The sequence below is a fragment of the Mya arenaria genome, chromosome 6 (genome assembly GCF_026914265.1).
Source record: "Mya arenaria isolate MELC-2E11 chromosome 6, ASM2691426v1".
Taxonomy (NCBI): Eukaryota; Metazoa; Mollusca; class Bivalvia; order Myida; family Myidae; genus Mya; species Mya arenaria.
In genome coordinates, this window is record NC_069127.1 from 78,928,116 (window position 1) to 78,950,129 (window position 22,014).

The 22,014-nt window shown below is 37.4% G+C and overlaps 1 protein-coding gene across 4 annotated transcripts in view; it reads left to right on the top strand.

Annotated features, from left to right (window-relative positions):
* The window catches only part of LOC128237417 (tubby-related protein 4-like), a 105,589-nt gene extending 97,872 nt beyond the window's left edge, over positions 1-7,717 (top strand). For all 4 annotated transcript variants that reach the window (XM_052952943.1, XM_052952945.1, XM_052952944.1 and 1 more), the window contains 2 exons: positions 3,408-3,578; positions 6,458-7,717. In XM_052952943.1, coding sequence (XP_052808903.1) covers positions 3,408-3,578; positions 6,458-6,574 — 288 coding nt within the window. In that variant the 3' untranslated portion in view covers positions 6,575-7,717. The remainder of the gene's footprint in view (positions 1-3,407; positions 3,579-6,457) is intronic.
* Positions 7,718-22,014: the final 14,297 nt, after the last annotated feature.

A 22,014-nucleotide genomic window follows, 5' to 3' on the forward strand; every position in this document is an offset into this window, starting at 1 on the left:
AATTGAAGGATATTTCACTGTTAGTGCAGGGGTCATCTTAAAGACTTAAAAGATTAGAGCAAGGGTCAAAGAAGACTTAATAGGTTAGAGCAGGTTAAAAGGTAGAGCAGGGGTCAAAGAACACATAACAGGTTAGAGCTGGGGTCAAAGAACACTTAAAAGGTTAGAGCAGGGGTCAAAGAAGACTTAATAGGTTAGAGCAGGGATCAAAGAAGACTTAATAGGCTAGAGCAGGGGTCAAAGAAGACTTAATAGGCTAGAGCAGGGGTCAAAGAAGACTTAATAGGTTAGAGCAGGGGTCAAAGAAATCTTAAAACTTATTAGGTTAGAGCAGGGGTCAAAGAAATCTTAAAACTTATTAGGTTAGAGCAGGGGTCAAAGAAATCTGAAAACTTAATAGGTTAGAGCAGGGATCAAAGAAGACTTAATAGGTTAGAGCAGGGATCAAAGAAGACTTAATAGGTTAGAGCAGGGGTCAAAGAAGACTTAATAGGTTAGAGCAGGGATCAAAGAAGACTTAATAGGTTAGAGCAGGGATCAAAGAAGACATAATAGGTTAGAGCAGGGGTCAAAGAAAACTTAATAGGTTAGAGCAGGGATCAAAGAAGACTTAATAGGTTAGAGCAGGGGTCAAAGAAAACTTAATAGGTTAGAGCAGGGATCAAAGAAGACTTAATAGGTTAGAGCAGGGGTCAAAGAAGACTTAATAGGTTAGAGCAGGGATCAAAGAAGACTTAATAGGTTAGAGCAGGGATCAAAGAAGACTTAATAGGTTAGAGCAGGGGTCAAAGAAGACTTAATAGGTTAGAGCAGGGGTCAAAGAAGACTTAATAGGTTAGAGCAGGGATCAAAGAAGACTTAATAGGTTAGAGCAGGGATCAAAGAAGACATAATAGGTTAGAGCAGGGGTCAAAGAAAACTTAATAGGTTAGAGCAGGGATCAAAGAAGACTTAATAGGTTAGAGCAGGGTCAAAGAAATCTTAAAACTTATTAGGTTAGAGCAGGGGTCAAAGAAATCTGAAAACTTAATAGGTTAGAGCAGGGATCAAAGAAGACTTAATAGGTTAGAGCAGGGGTCAAAGAAGACTTAATAGGTTAGAGCAGGGGTCAAAGATGACTAGGTTCCGTTGGCAAGAAAACATTCAAACAGAAGCAAACATTTACATTAGAACATAAATGAATCTTTTCGAAAAGTATATGTTTGATTAAATTATTCTATTATAGTATCTTGTTGTCCATCAGTCTTATTTTGAAAATAGTTATACAAAAGATAGAGAATGAAGTTGTCAATGTTCATGAGAACACATCACATGCTATGAAAGTTTATGTTTTTTTGTTTTTTTTTTGTATATATATATGATTATTCCAGGGGATATGATTGCAAGTCCTAGGGTAGAGGGTTAAAGCCTCCTATATGGGGAAAAGGAAAAATTACCATGTTAAATCTTGTTAATGTCAGAGGTAGCTTTAAATTCTAGAAAGCTTTATGATTATAAGAAAATTGTCATTGGGGAAGACAGAAAACACCAGTCAAAATGTAGAGTTAGAAGCGGCAACTTTTTAACTCTCAGATTATACAAAAACGAAGTTATTGATCAATGCTAATGAGATCTGAGTCATATTGCCTGACCTTTTTCTAGTCTTATGTGATGTACAGTTAATGCTAAGAGAAATGTTTTCACCCTGTGATGGCTTATCCATTCTTAAAACATGGTACTCACATGGCCATGGATTGTTTCATAAATTCAATTTAAAAATAATGGAGAAAAATGAAACCACCTATGTGATGCAATTTTTTTACTGTTGGAAATTGCAACTGTACAAGAAGTGCACCTTCAAAGGAATAAAAACTAAGAGACACATTGACCTTTTGTAGAATGCCTGGCTTTCTTTTAAATTGCTGTTCAAAGGCTCAAAGCATTATTTTTTTTCCCAGAAATGTATGAGATAATTATAAATTTGCATGTGAAGTATGTGCGTGATGCTTAATAACCCTTTTAGGCTGTACCATTGGTTTTTGAGAGCGAATGATGATAAATGCAATACATTAGTCCTGCCTTACATCATAACAGCTGAACCAGGTTTATTTGAATTTCCTTAAAAATGGTTAAAATACATCATTGGATTTGTATTTAGAAAAACAGCAATATGATTGTTGATATTCAGAGATGAAGAGACAATATCTTGACCAACCGAGTGACCACATTTTGCAGCGATAATGTACGGAACCTATTCTTGCAGTTTGGTTGTGCAACTATTTTGTTTAAAAAAACATGGAATGTTGATTTTTAGAGAAATTTAGGTCTAGTTGAGAAGATATATATATTGACCAACAGTGACAATATATTGTGTAGTATTCAGTGCTCAAGCTAGGCCTAAATGGCAGGGGGGAGCATCCTGCTTCCCTTTTCTGGTAGCCTGCTGCGTCTTGACTATGCCCCACTGTGCCCTTTAGTTTGACAGAGCCGCCTTTGACGATTATGAACTTTATTTGATATTTATTGGACATGGTGTCATAGTAAATTTTCAGAAATAAGTATTGAAAGCAGTTACAAAACACACAATATGGCTTGAACATTGTCCCTTGCAAGTGCCGCATTAAGGTTCATTGAAAGGGCATTAAAAGTGGACATTAAGACCTATCACCCTGCCCTTTTCAAATCCTGGCTGGAGTACATATTCTTACAATTTTTTTCTGCAACATTAGGTGAAAAATAAATCCACTTAGTAAAATTTAACATTACACTTGTTTCATAAATATGGTATTCCTTCTTCTGCAGATTTCCAGCATTTTTGTGGCTTCTGCTTCGTCAAACCATTTGGTCTCTCTTCTATTAACAGATTTTTTCTGTTTTGTCAACCCTTTACAAACATGAAGGAAATGAAACATCCTGTATCTAACTTGTATAGGATAAGTTGAAACCTGTAGGGACATGTCCGCGCTACATTTGGTGTTGTTGTCTTGGGTTTTAGTGGACAAGAGAATTTATGGGTATTCTGTTGAGAAACTATGGCTTTTTTCTTTGTTTGTCATTTTCTTAATCATGGAACTATCTCATAACATTTTTATCCCAGTTACACACCACAGTTGACAAGATGATCATTGAAAAAGTTTGGGGCGAAGACTCACTCTGTTGAAAACATGTTTGTTCATCTGAAATAACCTCTGAAATCATAATGAAAAATTCTATTTTTTTTATGGGTTACCTACCGTAATGATGGAGAAAAAAATTAATTTTGTTTTAAAATTAACTAATTTTGAACATATTGGTTGGTTTCGGTATGATACTGACCTGTTTTGTAGATATTGATTGTATTTGGTATATATTGGTGGGATTTTGTATAGTATTTGATTCTTGGTGATACTGTTTGTATCAATGTCCATCACAAATATTCTCTCTTACAGTTACGGAAGGCTTTAAACAAGCGTGACAAGCGTGTAAGTAGCCGCCAGTTTACATTACACAACAAGGCTCCTCTATGGAACGAGAACTCACAGGTCTACCAGCTTGACTTTGGGGGGCGCGTTACCCAGGAGTCCGCAAAAAACTTTCAGGTGGAACATCGAGGCAAACAGGTATGATTGGTGATTTGTTTTGTAGTCTTGGACATGCGATATTACATTTGCTAATCAGAATAATGTTGTATAATACATTCGCATAGATATTGAATTCGAGATTTTTGCTCACTGACTTAAATTCTTATGACTTAAATAAGTTATAATCAAATTAAAACTTGACATTATTCTTTCTTTATTATACCCCCACAAACGAAGTTTGAGGGGGTATATAGGAGTGAGCTTGTCGGTCTGTCGGTCGGTCGGTCTGTCGGTTTTCATGGTTTCCGGACGATAACTCATGAAAGGCTAGACAGATTTGAAAAAATTTTGGTACACAGGTGTAACATCAGAAGATACAGGTCAAGTTCGATATTGGGGCTGGTGGGGCCAAGGTCAAGGTCACTGTTACTAAAAATAGAAAAACGGTTTCCGGATGATAACTCATGAAAGGCTTGACAGATTTGAAAAATTTTTTGGTACACAGGTGTAACATCAGAAGATACAGGTCAAGTTCGATATTGGGGCTGGTGGGGCCAAGGTCAAGGTCACTGTTACTGAAAATTGAAAAACGGTTTCCAGACGATAACTCATGAAAGGCTAGACAGATTTGAAATTTTTTTGGTACACAGGTGTAACATCAGAAGATACAGGTCAAGTTCGATATTGGGGCTGTTGGGGCCAAGGTCAAGGTCACTGTTACTAAAAATAGAAAAACGGTTTCCGGACGATAACTCATGAAAGGCTAGACAGATTTGAAAAATTTTTGGTACACAGGTGTAACATCAGAAGATACAGGTCAAGTTCGATATTGGGGCTGGTGGGGCCAAGGTCAAGGTCACTGTTACTAAAAATAGAAAAATGGTTTCCGGACGATAACTCATGAAAGGCTTGACAGATTTGAAAAATTTTTGGTACACAGGTGTAACATCAGAAGATAAAGGTCAAGTTCGATATTGGGGCTGTTGGGGCCAAGGTCAAGGTCACTGTTACTAAAAATAGAAAAACGGTTTCCGGGCGATAACTCATGAAAGGCTTGACAGATTTGAAAAAATTTTGGTACACAGGTGTAACATCAGAAGATACAGGTCAAGTTCGATATTGGGGCTGTTGGGGCCAAGGTCAAGGTCACTGTTACTAAAAATAGAAAAACGGTTTCTGGACGATAACTCATGAAAGGCTAAACGGATTTGAAAAATTTTTGGTACACAGGTGTACATTTCAGAAGATACAGGTCAAGTTCGATATTGGGGCTGGTGGGGCCAAGGTCAAGGTCACTGTTACTGAAAATAGAAAAATGGTTTCTGCTTCATAACTTTAATTGGGCATGAGATATTGTGATGAAACTTGCTGTATAGGCAGCCTCTGTGAAGACAATGCTTGTGATTGAAAATGGGGCCAGTGGAGTAAAGGTTTTTGTGCACTGTTACGAAAATAGAAAAACGGTTTCCGGACAAACAATACATGCATGATAAAAGAAGATGCAGTGTGCAGTAACCTTGGAGTTATGGCCTCTTTTCAAAGGAATGGTTTGCCATTCCTGTGTCCAGGCGGCATTTGGGGGTATTCGTCACTCCTGTGACAGCTCTAGTTTTTTTTGTCATTGATTTTTAGCTCTACTGGCCAAAGGCCAGAAAAGCTTATGCGATGGTAATGTGTAAGTCGTATGTGCGTCCGTAAACAATTGCTTCTGAAAACGATACAGTCTTCAGTTTTGATTATATCTCGATGAAACTTGTACAGTATTTTGATATCCATCAGAGCTCATTCCTTTTGAAAACCAGCCAGATCCGCCCATGCATGTCTTGATTATGGGCCCTGAAAGTGTAAAAAAATGCTATTTTTAGTCAAGTCTACATGAGCGAAGTCTATTTTTAGCCAAGTTTACATGTAAAATGAAGTGTAGGATTAAAGGGAGACAACATGCTTTTTGGTTGTGCAGTTGGTTTTGTATGTTACTTCCCCTTGTTCTTGTTGAAAGGCCATTTTAGCTCTACTGGCCAAAGTGTCTGTCGTTCGCGCATCCATCTTAAAACAATTGCTTGCGAATGTTTGTTCAAATTACACACCTGGGGTAATTACTAGCCACGCCCCCGGGTTCACAGGTTTGGTATTCTTAAATAGGGAAATGTTTGAAAATCTTTTTGTGTGTTGGCGCATACATCTAAACACAATTGCTTGTGAATGTTTGATGTTTGTTCAAATTATGCCCCTGGGGTCATTACTGGCCATCCCCCGGGGTTCACAGGTTTGGTATACTTAAATTAGGAATGTTTGAAAATCATTTTTTCTGAAACAGCTATGCAGACCCTTGCTATTTTGAATAAGGCATAATCTAGTGGTACGCTACCATGGTTGTTCAAATTATGCCCCTGGAGTCAAAACTGGCACTGCCCAAGAGGTAAAACAAGCATCAATGTTGTCCTCGGATGACCTTGACGTTGACCTTTTGACCAACTTTTTCATTTTTAAATCTACAGAAATGAAATTTTGACCATGAGTACAGTTTTGAAAGCAAATATTTTTTATCGTCAGATGACCTTAACTTGGCACATATTAAAATAGTTCATGCAATTAATCTGCATACAACGCTTTCTGTCCTCAGATGTTGAATGTGCAACGTTTTCAGCTAGCCCAAACACAAAACGTTAACTATATGTTTGTTGCCTATTACCCATACATACATGCTCTGGATTGAAAATGACCACAAGAGCCATGCCAGTAGAGCATAGGCCCTCATGGGCCTCTTGTTTATGTTTTTTGTAATATGTTTAAAATATTGACTCCTACAGAGTTATGGATCTTGAATCACTTGAGATGAGATTTATTGGTATATTCTGTAATTAATTTAATGCAGTTTCACTATGTATTTCATACAATGATGTTGTTTCCTTTTCCAGGTGATGCAGTTTGGTCGAATAGACAGCAATGCATACACGCTGGACTTTCAGTACCCATTCACAGCCATCCAGGCCTTCGCAGTCTCCCTCGCTAATGTCACACAGCGCCTCAAGTAGCGCAGTTCCTAACATCAAACATTAGCTCAAGTAGCACCCTTGCTTTCATCATACATTAGCTCAAGCAGCACCATATGCTCACCATCTTGATTAGGATGTAGATTTCTGTAATTTTTTGATATTTGCTAGTATTTGCATTTCTATCACGTCGTAAGTAAAATATTCTGCTATACAGTAAGCAGAAGCACTGCAGAGTGAATGCCAACGCTTGTCAGTTGTGTTTTATTCAGTGAAAGGGGTTGTAACTAGACAATAACTAAATGAACAGTTATGGGGGTATAGTCTCTGGCAGCATGTGTACTCAGTTTCATTGGAAAATATTGAACCTTTTTTCAGTTAAGATAAAAATTTGTGCACAATGACACTTTTGACATCATGCCCTTTGAAAATACCTTGGCTTTTTTTTTTCTTTGAAAAACAGACAAGCTAAAAATCTAACATGAATACAGAAGAAGTTCAGATATCCATGGAAACACAAATACGAAGCATTGCAAAACTTGTCAAAAAAGCAACACATATTTCAAGGGGCAATAAATAAAAAAAACACAATCAATTTACAGTATTATGTTAAGATCAATCAAAATTGCCTGTCTTTTCTGTCATGTCTGTACCATACTTGCACTATTGTGTATTTCTCTATTTATTCCAATGTAATATTTCTGTACCATGAATATCTATATTTAAGACAAGTGTGTAATTTTTACAGATCACACACAAAAACAGGTAATGTTTTTGAGAATTTAAGAAAATAAAATATAAACAAATATAATTTTATTTGATATCTTTCATTTTGAGATTTAAAGGGACTGTACACCATATTGGCACCCAAAAAGTTTTTTTCTGTAACGAATCTCAGGACAATTATTAAATAAAATGTTATACTCTTTGATATCATAATTGTAAAAAAAATACCAAAATGTGAGAAAAAAAATCAAGTCGGAGACCAGGTTCGAACTGGTGTCGCCAAAATTGCAGTCCAGTGTCGTATCCACTGTGCTACGAAGGCTTACCCTAAACGGTTGGAATATTTTAGCTATACCTTACTTGGTAATATCACGTGATAACATCGACTAGCCAATCACGCATAAGGAATAAATTCTACTAGGTAGACATAACTAGTAATCTTTTTAATGGAAAAATAAGAAAAAAAACTGCGAAAAAATGAATTAATTGTAAGCTATGTGATACTTCAGTTGCAATGCATTGTACACATCGATACCAAGATCATGTCAGTTTTCGACAATTTTCTTCTTTTTTTTCGCTATTTCATCATACGGAGTACAGCCCCTTTAATTTGACATCATTTTGATTTATAGATTAAAAAAAGAAGTTCACATTTTTGCACTCCACTAACTGAAAAAAATTCCAAACATATTGTAGGCCCCAATCTTATCAACATTATCCTACGATCGCTTTTCAAAGAAATAATTCTGTGTAGTTTTAATATCCATGACAAAAGTAATAGTTAATTTGATTTTGCAAGCAAAACAATTAATTCAATTTGTAACACTGACTTATGCACCAGTCAGTTGTAACCACGGTCCAGCCAACCCCAGGTAAAATCCCCGACCTGCATACTATATTTTGCGCGAAGACAAAACCACTGCATTCAAGGGGTACTGCGGGGCCACCTGAAACAAGGCCCATTTCCCTGGTATACCCCAGGGGGCTGTGGTTACAATTGACTGGTGCATTAATGTCTTACCCAAATTCTGGATCTTGTCATGCTTGGTTATATGCAGGTTGATAAGATGCCTATATTATAAGTAATTCCATGACTTCTCTCCACCATTCTGGCTCTTTTTGACCTTACTTAATTTGTTCTTACGATTAATTAAAAACTTGCTATTCTGTTTTGTATTAAGTTATTTCTAACTGCATAGTTCCTAGTCTACAGTACATAATTATAATAATAGTAATAATAATAATAAATCATCAGCCAATTGTATAGAGTTGGTAAAGCTTTTGGTTTGGTAAAAGTTAACCATCATTATTAAATGATTGGTCAATATTCATCCAATCAAGTCATTTAAATTTGCAAACTAGCGTAAAGATAACTGACATCTTCATATACAAGTTCTATATGATACACTGCTGATATTAAGTTATAGCCATTTGTATTGTTGTGGTTAATGTTTGTTTAGGATGAAGTTTAGGCCACAAGTTTATTAATTGGTCAATGGTTATCCAATATATTAACCAATCAAAGTGTTTTAATATACAAACTGACCAGAATATTGACTAATGCAGCCAATTGGAAAACACCTTGCTTAGTTAAGGCTATCTATTGGCTAGAGTTCACAATTCAATGATTACATTGGTTAGTAGTTATTATCGGATAAAAATTGGCCAATCAATGAAAATATTTGTAAACTTTATCCAGATCAAAGAATTATCCTGTTTGATATAAAAGGCTTATGCTTTCTTGATTAGATATTTACGCTGTACCTCATTGTAAAAGTCTTGTTTTGCTATGTATTCATAAGACTTAGGAACACATTTTTATGCGCAAGATTTACAAATAATTGAAATGATAATATTTGTGCAATCACTGCATTGTATGTATACTGTACATGTTATAAAATAGACAAATTGTTACATGACTCTAGTTGTAAGCTTTTATCATATCATGCCATTTTTACAAAAACAGTGCAATATCAAATTTTATCAACTGTGTCTCAGATATTGTAGAGCATTGTGTTTCAAAATATTGTTGCCAGTAATTTTATGTTCATCTTTTTCTCAATTTCTTCTAATGAAACGGAATGTCCCTGTTCAATAAAACGGAATGTCTCTGTTCAATTCATGGTGGTAATTTTTTATTAAGTACGCAAAACATTGGTGAAAGTTTAAAAGTTTACAAATCACTGGGAATGGAGCGTATTATTCTTGCAACAAAATAGGAATTTTCCAAAATACTGATTTCAGTATTAATTATGGATGAAACGATGATCGGGTATTGTCGAAAATGGATCGTTTGCAATTGTGGTCGCGTTAAACTGATTGCGTTAAATTGGATTATTGCAATGTTGCATGTACAAAAAATATGACTTATTGCGTTAAATTGGATTATTGCAATGTTGCATGTACAAAAAATATGGGAGAACTTAATTTTATTTAGCTTAAAATATCAAGGTTTAATATAGTTATTGAACAATTACTATTTACAAATAAATAAAAATACAGCAGAAGAATTGGTTTTTTACGTTCATTCTTGTTAAGAAAACTTCTAAACATTTAGCAGCTTGTTATTTTTATAAACCACTTTAATTAAACTATTCTCTAACCTATAATATTGAAAATATAATGGAAATAACTTTACCAATTGATTTGGCTGATCAATTATTGTTTTGGACTGATTTTCAATCCCTAGTAATGAAACTGAAAACATTCATCCATGGCAAAATTGTTGACTTCTACCCATTAGCATGAAACTGCTTTTTGTAAGATCTTCTATTTCTGTTAAGAATTCCTTCTAAAACAAGAGAGGAAAAAGTGATGATTTAGTATTATTGGTGTGGTTGTCTCAGTGATGCTGATTGTGTTACTGGCAACAATTCTATTGACGAAGAAGTGTGTTTTACCAGTTGATGGGGATTTGAATATGTATTTTTATTTAGAGAAATAGAGAACATTTGGCTGTTTAACATGTGTTGCCTTATTATTTTAATCAAATTATTTGCTCACATCAGAATTTTGTACAGGGCAAGTTTATAAATTGATTTATATCTATTATTGTTGTGTATTTATTGTATTCAACTGTATAGATAAGATCACCTATTTGTCATATTGTGACTGACTAATGATACAATATAGGAATCCTTATTAGTGTTTTTGCTCATGTCTCCATCGATTGGAACACTGGGCAGATTCTAGTGCTCATGTTTCCACCAATATGAACACTGGGCAGATTCTAGTGCTCCTGTCTCCACTAATGGGAACACTGGGCAGATTATAGTGCTCATGTTTCCACCAATGGGAACACTGGGCAGATTATTGTGCTCCTGTCTCCACCAATGGGAACACTGGGCAGATTATAGTGCTTATGTTACCACCAATGGGAACACAGGCTTGATTAAAGTGTTCATGTTTCCACCAATAAGAACACTGGGCAGATTCTAGTGTTCATGTCTCAACCAATTGGAGCACTGGGCAGATTCTAGTGCTCCAGTCTCCACCAATGGGAACACTGGGCAGATTATAGTGCTTATGTTACCACCAATAAGATCACTGGGCAGATTATGTGCTCATGTCTACACCAATAAGAACACTGGGCCGATTATGTGCTCATGTCCCCACCAATGGGAACACTGGACAGATTTTTTGCTCATGTTCCCATTGGTGGGCAGTTTCTAGTGCTCCAGTCTCCACCAATGGGAACACTGGGCAGCTTCTAGTGCTCATGTCTCAACCAATGGGAAAACGGCTGAATCTAGTGTTCATGTTTAAACTTATGGGAGCACTGGGCAGATTCTAGTGCTCATGTCTCCACCAATGGGAACACTGGGCAGATTCTAGTGCCCATGTATCCACAAATGGGAACACTGGGCAGATTCTAGTGCTCCAGTCTCCACCAATGGGAACACTGGGCAGATTCTAGTGTTCATGTCCACTGATTGGAACACTGGGCAGATTCTAGTGCTCATGTCTCCACCAATAGGAACACTGGTGAGCTTCTAGTGTTCATGTCTCAACCAATGGGAACACTGGACAGATTCTAGTGCTCATAACTCCACCAATGGGAACACTTGGTAGATTCTAGTGCTTATGTCTCCACCAACAAGAACACTGGACAGATTATGTGCTCATGTCTCCACCAATGGAAAAACTGGGCAGACTCTTATCTAATTTTTGGAAGGCATCTTAATGATGATTCATCTCTTTTTTGTTTACTTGACACTAAATTAGCTTCAATAAACAAGAAATTGATAGATGGGCTGGGCCCAATTGATTTTCAGTAGCGTAAATGTTCTGATATTAGTTATCATGAATTTCAGTGAAGACCTCTTATGTTCTTTATTTAACCTTGATACTTTTGTTTTTATTGGGAAATGCTTTGCAGTATAAATTATATTAACGAAAGCACTAAAAGCTCTGGGGTATTCACTATGTTACACAACAAACTAAAACTCAATTGAATATAAAGAACAGTATTCCATGTACAAGCTTTTGCATCTGTAGTCTGGGTTTGTTTTACACATGTGTTCATTTTAAAATGGAAACTTTATTCCATGTGTCCACAAAGAAATAAAGAAAATTGTATTTCTATTTAGAAATGTCATTTGATTTTATTTCACTAGTCACAATTGTTATAACAGGTACGTTGAGAATTGTTTGATATGCAATATAAAATAGGATTTATTTGAATGACTCTGATATTTGAATAAACATTTTAATCGGACAAAGACTGATGAAAAGATTAAAAGTATCTTCTATCGAGTTTTTTTCACTGTCTGTACATGTTTTTCAAGTCAAACTCTGTCAGGCTATGATTCTTATCACTGATATTTTAGCTACAATGTTCTGATTTCAACTTCAAACAACATTGAAATAAAAGGGTTTTATAGAATATTTGTCTTTATTTTATATAAATTAACAAGCCCATTAACTTCTCGCACTCGAATATAACTCTCAATAGAGGCTATCGTGTCTGTACTCCAATATCAAAATAACAACAACAATTATATCAGCCAGATGTGAAATAATTAATAGGAAGAAATTATTATGCACAAAGTTTTCTTAATTAGCAAAAAATGGTGACTGTTCATAGGTTTTCAATAAGCATCAGGGATGAGTCTGAAAACCAGTACTTTGCATCACCTACATGAATAAAAATTATGTGTAAGAGTTGCTGATAAAATAATTTCAAACAAATATTCATAGCACCTATTGGCACTAATGGTATTGTTGTTATATTGCAATTATAGTATTCCTTGTAAGCTTGGACTTGTGAATATAGAAAATGGTCCACGACATTCATATATTTTCTCTGATTAAAGATAAATTTACCAGGGGGTCATATTATAGAAGCAACTAATTGTACTTTTTACTTAAATTCAACTGTTTAATTTAACTTGTAGAAATTGATAATTCTTCTGTACATTTTGGAACTAAAACATTGAAACTTCAGTTTTTAAAAATCAAATTTAGTGTTTTCAAGAAATATAACAATCCCAAATTTTAATTACAATGAAAACTTAGTCACACTTATTAAGTGACTTAAGGTTAGATAATGTTCGAGTTTTCTTAAGATGCTTCTGTAGTACGGACCGAGTGGATGAAGATGAGAACAGAGTATTATTTTACACAATGCTCTGTTGACATTACACATTATATCCATGTTCACCTTACTGTTGTTTGGATTTTGCCATTTATACCATTGATGACTCTGTTGTTTTGTAAAGCAGGCTTTTTTCATTACAAAAGATGTTAATGTTTTGAATATTACAGTTTTATATGTTATTATGCATTTGTTGTTGTCAGCTTTGTTGCAATAGTCTTAAATAAATAATTAATGCTGAAAATGATGTTTGTTTTTCTTAATATTTGAAAAGAGTTAACACTGTCTCATGTATTTCATGGTCAAGATCACACTTATTTAGAGGTCAATATCACACTTATTTAGGGGTCAAGATCACACTTATTTAGGGGTCAAACACTTTTATTTAGGGGCCAAAATCACTTATTTACGGGACAATCACTTTTATTTAATGGTCAAGATCACTATTATTTAGAGGTCAATATCACACTTATTTAGGGGTCAAAATCACATTTATTTAGGGGTCAATATCACTTTTATTTGGGGGTCGAGATCAAACTTGTTTAGGGATCAATAGCACACTTATTTAGGGGTCAATATTACACTTATTTAGGGGTAGAGATCACATTTATGGGTCGAGATCACACTTATTTAGGGATGAAGTTCAAATGTCCTTTCTTAACTCTTCAAATGCTAAAGGAAGTTTAACATTGCACAAATGTTTCTTACATAAAGTGGACAAGCAAAGAACAAGTTTTCTTCACAATTTCCTATACTGCATGAGACATGGTTATGATGCCTTCCACTGGAAATGGTTTTATTTAAAAACTGAAAAACAACCAGGCCTAGAGTGCATTTAATCCAGGTTTACAATAGTTCCACTCAAATCGTAAACAACTGGCAAGCATCCTCAAATTCACAAGAAAATTTGTCATCACAAGCAGATGATTCTATGGATTTTTAATTTAGAAAAAGGCCTGACATCCACCATGCCCTTTTGAAGGTATTAGAACTTGTTGCCTCTCAAAACAACTGAGCCTAGAGTTTGCTATTTTCACAGTTTAAACATGCCAAATAGATGACTCTTAACCACTTTGAAATGAAAGTGACTGGATGTGCACAATAGTGACTGGATGCCTGGAAGAGTCACCAAATGTCAGGATGAGTGACTGTAGTGACTGGATGTCCACAATAGTAGCTGGATGTCCACCAGAGTGACTGGATGTCCACAATAGGGACTGGATGTCCACTATAGGGACTGGATGTCCACAAAAGGGTCTGGATGTCCACAACAGTAGCTGAATGTCCACAACGGTAGCTGGTTGTCCACAGTACTACCTAGATGTCTACCAGAGTGACTGAATGTCCACCAGAGAGACTGGATGTCCACAACAGGAACAGGATGTGCACAATAGTGACTGGATGTCCGCAATAGTGACTAGATGTCCACAAAAGGGACTTGATGTCCACAATAGGGACTGAAGATCCACAGTAGGGACTGGATGTCCACAATAGTGACTAGATGTCCACAATAGGGACTTGATGTCCACAATAGGGACTGGATGTCCACAGTAGGGACTTGATGTCCACAATAGGGACTGGATGTCCACAAAAGGGACTGGATGTCCACAATAGGGACTGGATGTCCACAGTAGGGACTGGATGTCCACAGTAGGGACTGGATGTCCACAGTAGGGACTGGATGTCCACAAAAGGGACTTGATGTCCACAATAGGGACTGGATGTCCACAGTAGGGACTGAAGATCCACAGTAGGGACTGGATGTCCACAGTAGGGACTGGATGTCCACAGTAGGGACTGGATGTCCACAATAGGGACTGGATATCCACAATAGGGACTGGATGTCCACAGTAGGGACTGGATGTCCACAGTAGGGACTGGATGTCCACAAAAGGGACTTGATGTCCACAATAGGGGCTGAAGATCCACAGTAGGGACTGGATATCCACAATAGGGACTGGATGTCCACAGTAGGGACTGGATGTCCACAGTAGGGACTGGATGTCCACAGTAGGGACTGGATGTCCAGAAAAGGAACTGGATGTCCACAGTAGGGACTGGATGTCCACAAAAGGGACTGGATGTCCACAAAAGGGACTTGATGTCCACAATAGGGGCTGAAGATCCACAGTAGGGACTGGATGTCCGCAATAGTGACTAGATGTCCACACTAGAGACTGGATGTCCGCAATAGTGACTAGATGTCCACACTAGAGACTGGATGTCCACAATAGGGGCTGGATGTGCACAATAGGGGCTGGATGTGCACAATAGGGGCTGGATGTGCACAGTAAGGACTGGATGTCCACAGTAGGGACTTGATGTCCACAATAGTGACTAGATGTCCACAAAAGGGACTGAAGATCCACAATAGGGACTGGATGTCCACAATAGGGACTGGATGGCCACAGTAGGGACTTGATGTCCACAATGGGGACTGGATGGCCACAGTAGGGACTTGATGTCCACAGTAGGGACTGGATGTACACAATAGGGACTGGATGGCCACAGTAGGGACTGGATATCCACAGTAGGGACTGGATGTCCACAATAGGGACTGGATGTCCACAAAAGGGCTGAAGATCCACAGTAGGGACTGGATATCCACAGTAGGGACTGGATGTCCACAGTAGGGACTGGATGTCCACAGTAGGGACTGGATGTCCACAGTAAGGACTGGATGTCCACAGTAGGGACTGGATGTCCACAGTAGGGACTTGATGTCCACAATAGGGACTGGATGTCCGCAATAGTGACTAGATGTCCGCAAAAGGGACTTGATGTCCACAATAGGGGCTGGAGATCCACAGTGGGAACTGAATGTCCACACCAGTGACTGGATATCCACAGTAGGGACTGGATGTCTAGGGTTGTCAATAAGTTTTTGTTGAACCGACTGAAACAGAAAAGTAGGCGGCCAACTCGGGGGGGGGGGGGGGGTCCGTGGGCATCTTCCCCCCTCCCCTGGAAAATTTTGAAATTCAGCGCTTCATTTCCTGCATTCTTGGGCAACAGTAACTGGATGTCCACAATAGGGGCTGAAGATCCAAGGAAGGAACTGAATGCCCACAATAGGGACTGAATGTCCACAATAGGGACTGAATGTCCACAGTAGGGACTAAATGTCCACAATAGGGACTGGATGTCCACAGTAGGGACTGAATGGCCACAATAGGGACTGAAAATCAACAGTAGGGACTGGATGTCCACAATAGGGACTGGATGTCCGCAGTAGGGACTGGATGTCCACAACAGTGACTGGATGTCCACGATAGGGGCATAAGATCCACAGTAGGGACTAGATGTCCACAACGGGGACTGAATTTCCACAATAGGGACTGAAGATCAACAGTAGGGACTTGATGTTCACAACAGTGACTTGATGTCCACAGTAGGGACTAGATGTCCACAGTAGGGACTAGATGTCCATAGTAGGGACTGGATGTCCACAGTAGGGACTGGATGTTCACAGTAGGGACTAGATGTCCACAACGGGGACTGAATTTCCACAATAGGGACTGAATATCAACAATAGGGAGTTGATGTCCACAACAGGGACTGGATGTCGTAAACAGGGACTAGATGTGGACAACAGTGACTGGATGTCCACAGTAGGGACTGGATGTCCACAATAGGGACTAGATGTCCGCAACAGTGACTGGATATCTACAATAGCGACTAGATGTCCACAAGAGTGAATGAATGTGTGCAATAGTGAAAGGATTTCCAGAATTGCGAAAGGATGTCTACAATAGTGAAATGATGTCCACAGTAGTGTCCGCATTAGTGAAAGGATTTCCAAAATAGTTAAAGGATGTCTACAATAGTGAAAGGTTGTCCACAAATGTGAAAGGATGTCCACAATAGTGAAAGCACAATAGTGAAAGGATGTCCACAATAGTGAAAGGATGTCTACAATAGTGAATGCATGTCCACAATAGTGAAAGGTTGTCCACAATAGTGAAAGGTTGTCCACAATAGTGAAAGGATGTCCACAATAGTGAAAGGATGTCTACAATAGTGAAAGGTTGTCCACAAGATGTCTACAATAGTGAAAGGATGTCCACAATAGTGAAAGGATGTCCACAATAGTGAAAGGATGTCCACAATAGTGAATGCATGTCCACAATAGTGAAAGGATGTCTACAATAGTGAAAGGTTGTCCACAATAGTGAAAGGATGTCCACAATAGTGAAAGGATGTCCACAATAGTGAAAGGTTGTCCATAATAGTGAATGGATGTCAACAATAGTGAAAGGATATCTACAATAGTGAAAGGATGTCCACAATAGTGAAAGGATGTCTACAATAGTGAAAGGTTGTCCATAATATTGAATGCATGTCCACAATAGTGAAAGGATATCTACAATAGTGAAAGGATGTCCACAATAGTGAAAGGATGTCCACAATAGTGAAAGGATGTCTACAATAGTGAAAGGTTGTCCACAATAGTGAAAGGATGTCTACAATAGTGAAAGGATGTCCACAATAGTGAAAGGATATCTAAAATAGTGAAAGGTTGTCCACAATAGTGAAAGGATGTCCACAATAGTGAAAGGATATCCACAATAGTGAAAGGTTGTCCACAATAGTGAAAGGATGTCCACAATAGTGAAAGGTTGTCTACAATAGTGAAAGGATGTCCACAATAGTGAAAGGATGTCCACAATAGTGAAAGGATGTCCACAATAGTGAAAGGATGTCTACAATAGTGAAAGGTTGTCCATAATAGTGAATGCATGTCCACAATAGTGAAAGGATATCTACAATAGTGAAAGGATGTCCACAATAGTGAAAGGATGTCCACAATAGTGAAAGGATATCTACAATAGTGAAAAGTTGTCCACAATAGTGAAAGGTTGTCCATAATAGTGAATGCATGTCCACAATAGTAAAAGGATATCTACAATAGTGAAAGGTTGTCTACAATAGTGAATACATGTCCACAATAGTGAATGCATATGTCCGCATTAGTGAAAGGATTTCCAAAATAGTTAAAGGATGTCTTCAATAGTGAAAGGTTGTCTACAATAGTGAATGCATGTCCACAATAGTGAAAGGATGTCTACAATAGTGAAAGGTTGTCCATAATAGTGAATGCATGTCCACAATAGTGAAAGGATGTCTACAATAGTGAAATGATGTCCACAATAGTGAAAGGTTGTCTACAATAGTGAATACATGTCCACAATAGTGAATGCATGTCCGCATTAGTGAAAGAATTTCCAAAATAGTTAAAGGATGTCTTCAATAGTGAAAGGTTGTCTACAATAGTGAATGCATGTCCACAATAGTGAAAGGATGTCTACAATAGTGAAAGGTTGTCTACAATAGTGAAAGGTTGTCTACAATAGTGAATGCATGTCCACAATAGTGAAAGGATGTCTACAATAGTGAATGCATGTCCACAATAGTGAAAGGATGTCCACAATAGTGAAAGGATGTCTACAATAGTGAATGCATGTCCACAATAGTGAAAGGTTGTCTACAATAGTGAATGCATGTCCACAATAGTGAAAGGATGTCCACAATAGTGAAAGGATGTCCACAATAGTGAAAGGATGTCTACAATAGTGAAAGGATGTCCACAATAGTGAATGCATGTCCACAATAGTGAAAGGATGTCCACAATAGTGAAAGGATGTCCACAATAGTGAATGCATGTCCACAATAGTGAAAGGATGTCCACAATAGTGAAAGGATGTCCACAATAGTGAAAGGATGTCTACAATAGTGAATGCATGTCCACAATAGTGAAAGGATGTCTACAATAGTGAAAGGTTGTCTACAATAGTGAAAGGTTGTCTACAATAGTGAATGCATGTCCACAATAGTGAAAGGATGTCTACAATAGTGAAAGGTTGTCTACAATAGTGAAAGGTTGTCTACAATAGTGAATGCATGTCCACAATAGTGAAAGGATGTCCACAATAGTGAAAAGATGTCCACAATAGTGAAAGGATGTCTACAATAGTGAAAGGTTGTCTACAATAGTGAAAGGATGTCTACAATAGTGAAAGGATGTCTACAATAGTGAAAGGTTGTCTACAATAGTGAATGCATGTCCACAATAGTGAAAGGATGTCCATAATAGTGAAAAGATGTCCACAATAGTGAAAGGATGTCTACAATAGTGAAAGGTTGTCTACAATAGTGAAAGGATGTCTACAATAGTGAAAGGTTGTCCACAATAGTGAAAGGTTGTCTACAATAGTGAAAGGATGTCTACAATAGTGAAAGGATGTCCACAATAGTGAAAGGTTGTCTACAATAGTGAATGCATGTCCACAATAGTGAAAGGATGTCCACAATAGTGAAAAGATGTCCACAATAGTGAAAGGTTGTCTACAATAGTGAAAGGTTGTCTACAATAGTGAATGCATGTCCACAATAGTGAAAGGATGTCTACAATAGTGAATGCATGTCCACAATAGTGAAAGGATGTCCACAATAGTGAAAGGATGTCCACAATAGTGAAAGGATGTCCACAATAGTGAAAGGATGTCCACAATAGTGAAAGGATGTCTACAATAGTTAAAGGTTGTCCATAATAGTGAATGCATGTCAACAATAGTGAAAGGATATCTACAATAGTGATAGGATGTCCACAATAGTGAAAGGTTGTCCACAATAGTGAAAGGATGTCCACAATAGTGAAAGGTTGTCTACAATAGTGAAAGGATGTCCACAATAGTGAAAGGATGTCCACAATAGTGAAAGGATGTCCACAATAGTGAAAGGTTGTCTACAATAGTGAAAGGTTGTCCACAATAGTGAAAGGTTGTCCATAATAGTGAAAGGATGTCTACAATAGTGAAAGGTTGTCTACAATAGTGAAAGGTTGTCCACAATAGTGAAAGGTTGTCCACAATAGTGAAAGGATGTCTACAATAGTTAAAGGTTGTCCATAATAGTGAATGCATGTCAACAATAGTGAAAGGATGTCTACAATAGTGAAAGGTTGTCTACAATAGTGAAAGGATGTCTACAATAGTGAAAGGTTGTCCACAATAGTGAAAGGATGTCCACAATAGTGAAAGGATATCTACAATAGTGAAAGGATGTCCACAATAGTGAAAGGATGTCTTCAATAGTGAAAGGTTGTCCATAATAGTGAATGCATGTCCACAATAGTAAAAGGATATCTACAATAGTGAAAGGTTGTCTACAATAGTGAATACATGTCCACAATAGTGAATGCATGTCCGCATTAGTGAAAGGATTTCCAAAATAGTTAAAGGATGTCTTCAATAGTGAAAGGTTGTCTACAATAGTGAATGCATGTCCACAATAGTGAAAGGATGTCTACAATAGTGAAAGGTTGTCTACAATAGTGAATGCATGTCCACAATAGTGAAAGGATGTCTACAATAGTGAAATGATGTCCACAATAGTGAAAGGTTGTCTACAATAGTGAATACATGTCCACAATAGTGAATGCATGTCCGCATTAGTGAAAGGATTTCCAAAATAGTTAAAGGATGTCTTCAATAGTGAAAGGTTGTCTACAATAGTGAATGCATGTCCACAATAGTGAAAGGATGTCTACAATAGTGAATGCATGTCCACAATAGTGAATGCATGTCCAAAATAGTTAAAGGATGTCTTCAATAGTGAAAGGTTGTCTACAATAGTGTATGCATGTCCACAATAGTGAATGCATGTCCACAATAGTGAATGCATGTCCACAATAGTGAAAGGTTGTCTACAATAGTGAATACATGTCCACAATAGTGAATGCATGTCCACAATAGTGAAAGGATGTCTACAATAGTGAATGCATGTCCACAATAGTGAATGCATGTCCACAATAGTGAATGCATGTCCACAATAGTGAAAGGATGTCTACAATAGTGAAAGGTTGTCTACAAAAGTGAAAGGTTGTCTACAATAGTGAATGCATGTCCACAATAGTGAAAGGATATCTACAATAGTGAAAGGATGTCTACAATAGTGAAAGGTTGTCTACAATAGTGAATGCATGTCTACAATAGTGAAAGGTTGTCTACAATAGTGAATGCATGTCCACAATAGTGAAAGGATGTCTACAATAGTGAATGCATGTCCACAATAGTGAAAGGATGTCCACAATAGTGAAAGGTTGTCTACAATAGTGAATGCATGTCCACAATAGTGAAAGGATGTCCACAATAGTGAAAGGTTGTCTACAATAGTGAAAGGTTGTCTACAATAGTGAATGCATGTCCACAATAGTGAAAGGATGTCTACAATAGTGAAAGGTTGTCTACAATAGTGAATGCATGTCCACAATAGTGAAAGGATGTCTACGATAGTGAAAGGATGTCCACAATAGTGAAAGGTTGTCTACAATAGTGAAAGGTTGTCTACAATAGTGAATGCATGTCCACAATAGTGAAAGGATGTCTACAATAGTGAAAGGATGTCTACAATAGTGAAAGGTTGTCTACAATAGTGAATGCATGTCCACAATAGTGAAAGGATGTCTACAATAGTGAAAGGATGTCTACAATAGTGAAAGGATGTCTACAATAGTGAAAGGTTGTCTACAATAGTGAATGCATGTCCACAATAGTGAAGGGTTGTCCACAATAGTGAAAGGATGTCCACAATAGTGAAAGGATGTCCACAATAGTGAAAGGATGTCCACAATAGTGAAAGGATGTCCACAATAGTGAAAGGATGTCCACAATAGTGAAAGGATGTCTACAATAGTGAAAGGTTGTCCATAATAGTGAATGCATGTCCACAATAGTGAAAGGATATCTACAATAGTGAAAGGATGTCTACAATAGTGAAAGGTTGTCTACAATAGTGAATGCATGTCCACAATAGTGAAAGGATGTCCACAATAGTGAAAGGATGTCTACAATAGTGAAAGGTTGTCCATAATAGTGAATGCATGTCCACAATAGTAAAAGGATATCTACAATAGTGAAAGGTTGTCTACAATAGTGAATACATGTCCACAATAGTGAATGCATGTCCGCATTAGTGAAAGGATTTCCAAAATAGTTAAAGGATGTCTTCAATAGTGAAAGGTTGTCTACAATAGTGAATGCATGTCCACAATAGTGAAAGGATGTCTACAATAGTGAAATGATGTCCACAATAGTGAAAGGTTGTCTACAATAGTGAATACATGTCCACAATAGTGAATGCATGTCCACAATAGTGAAAG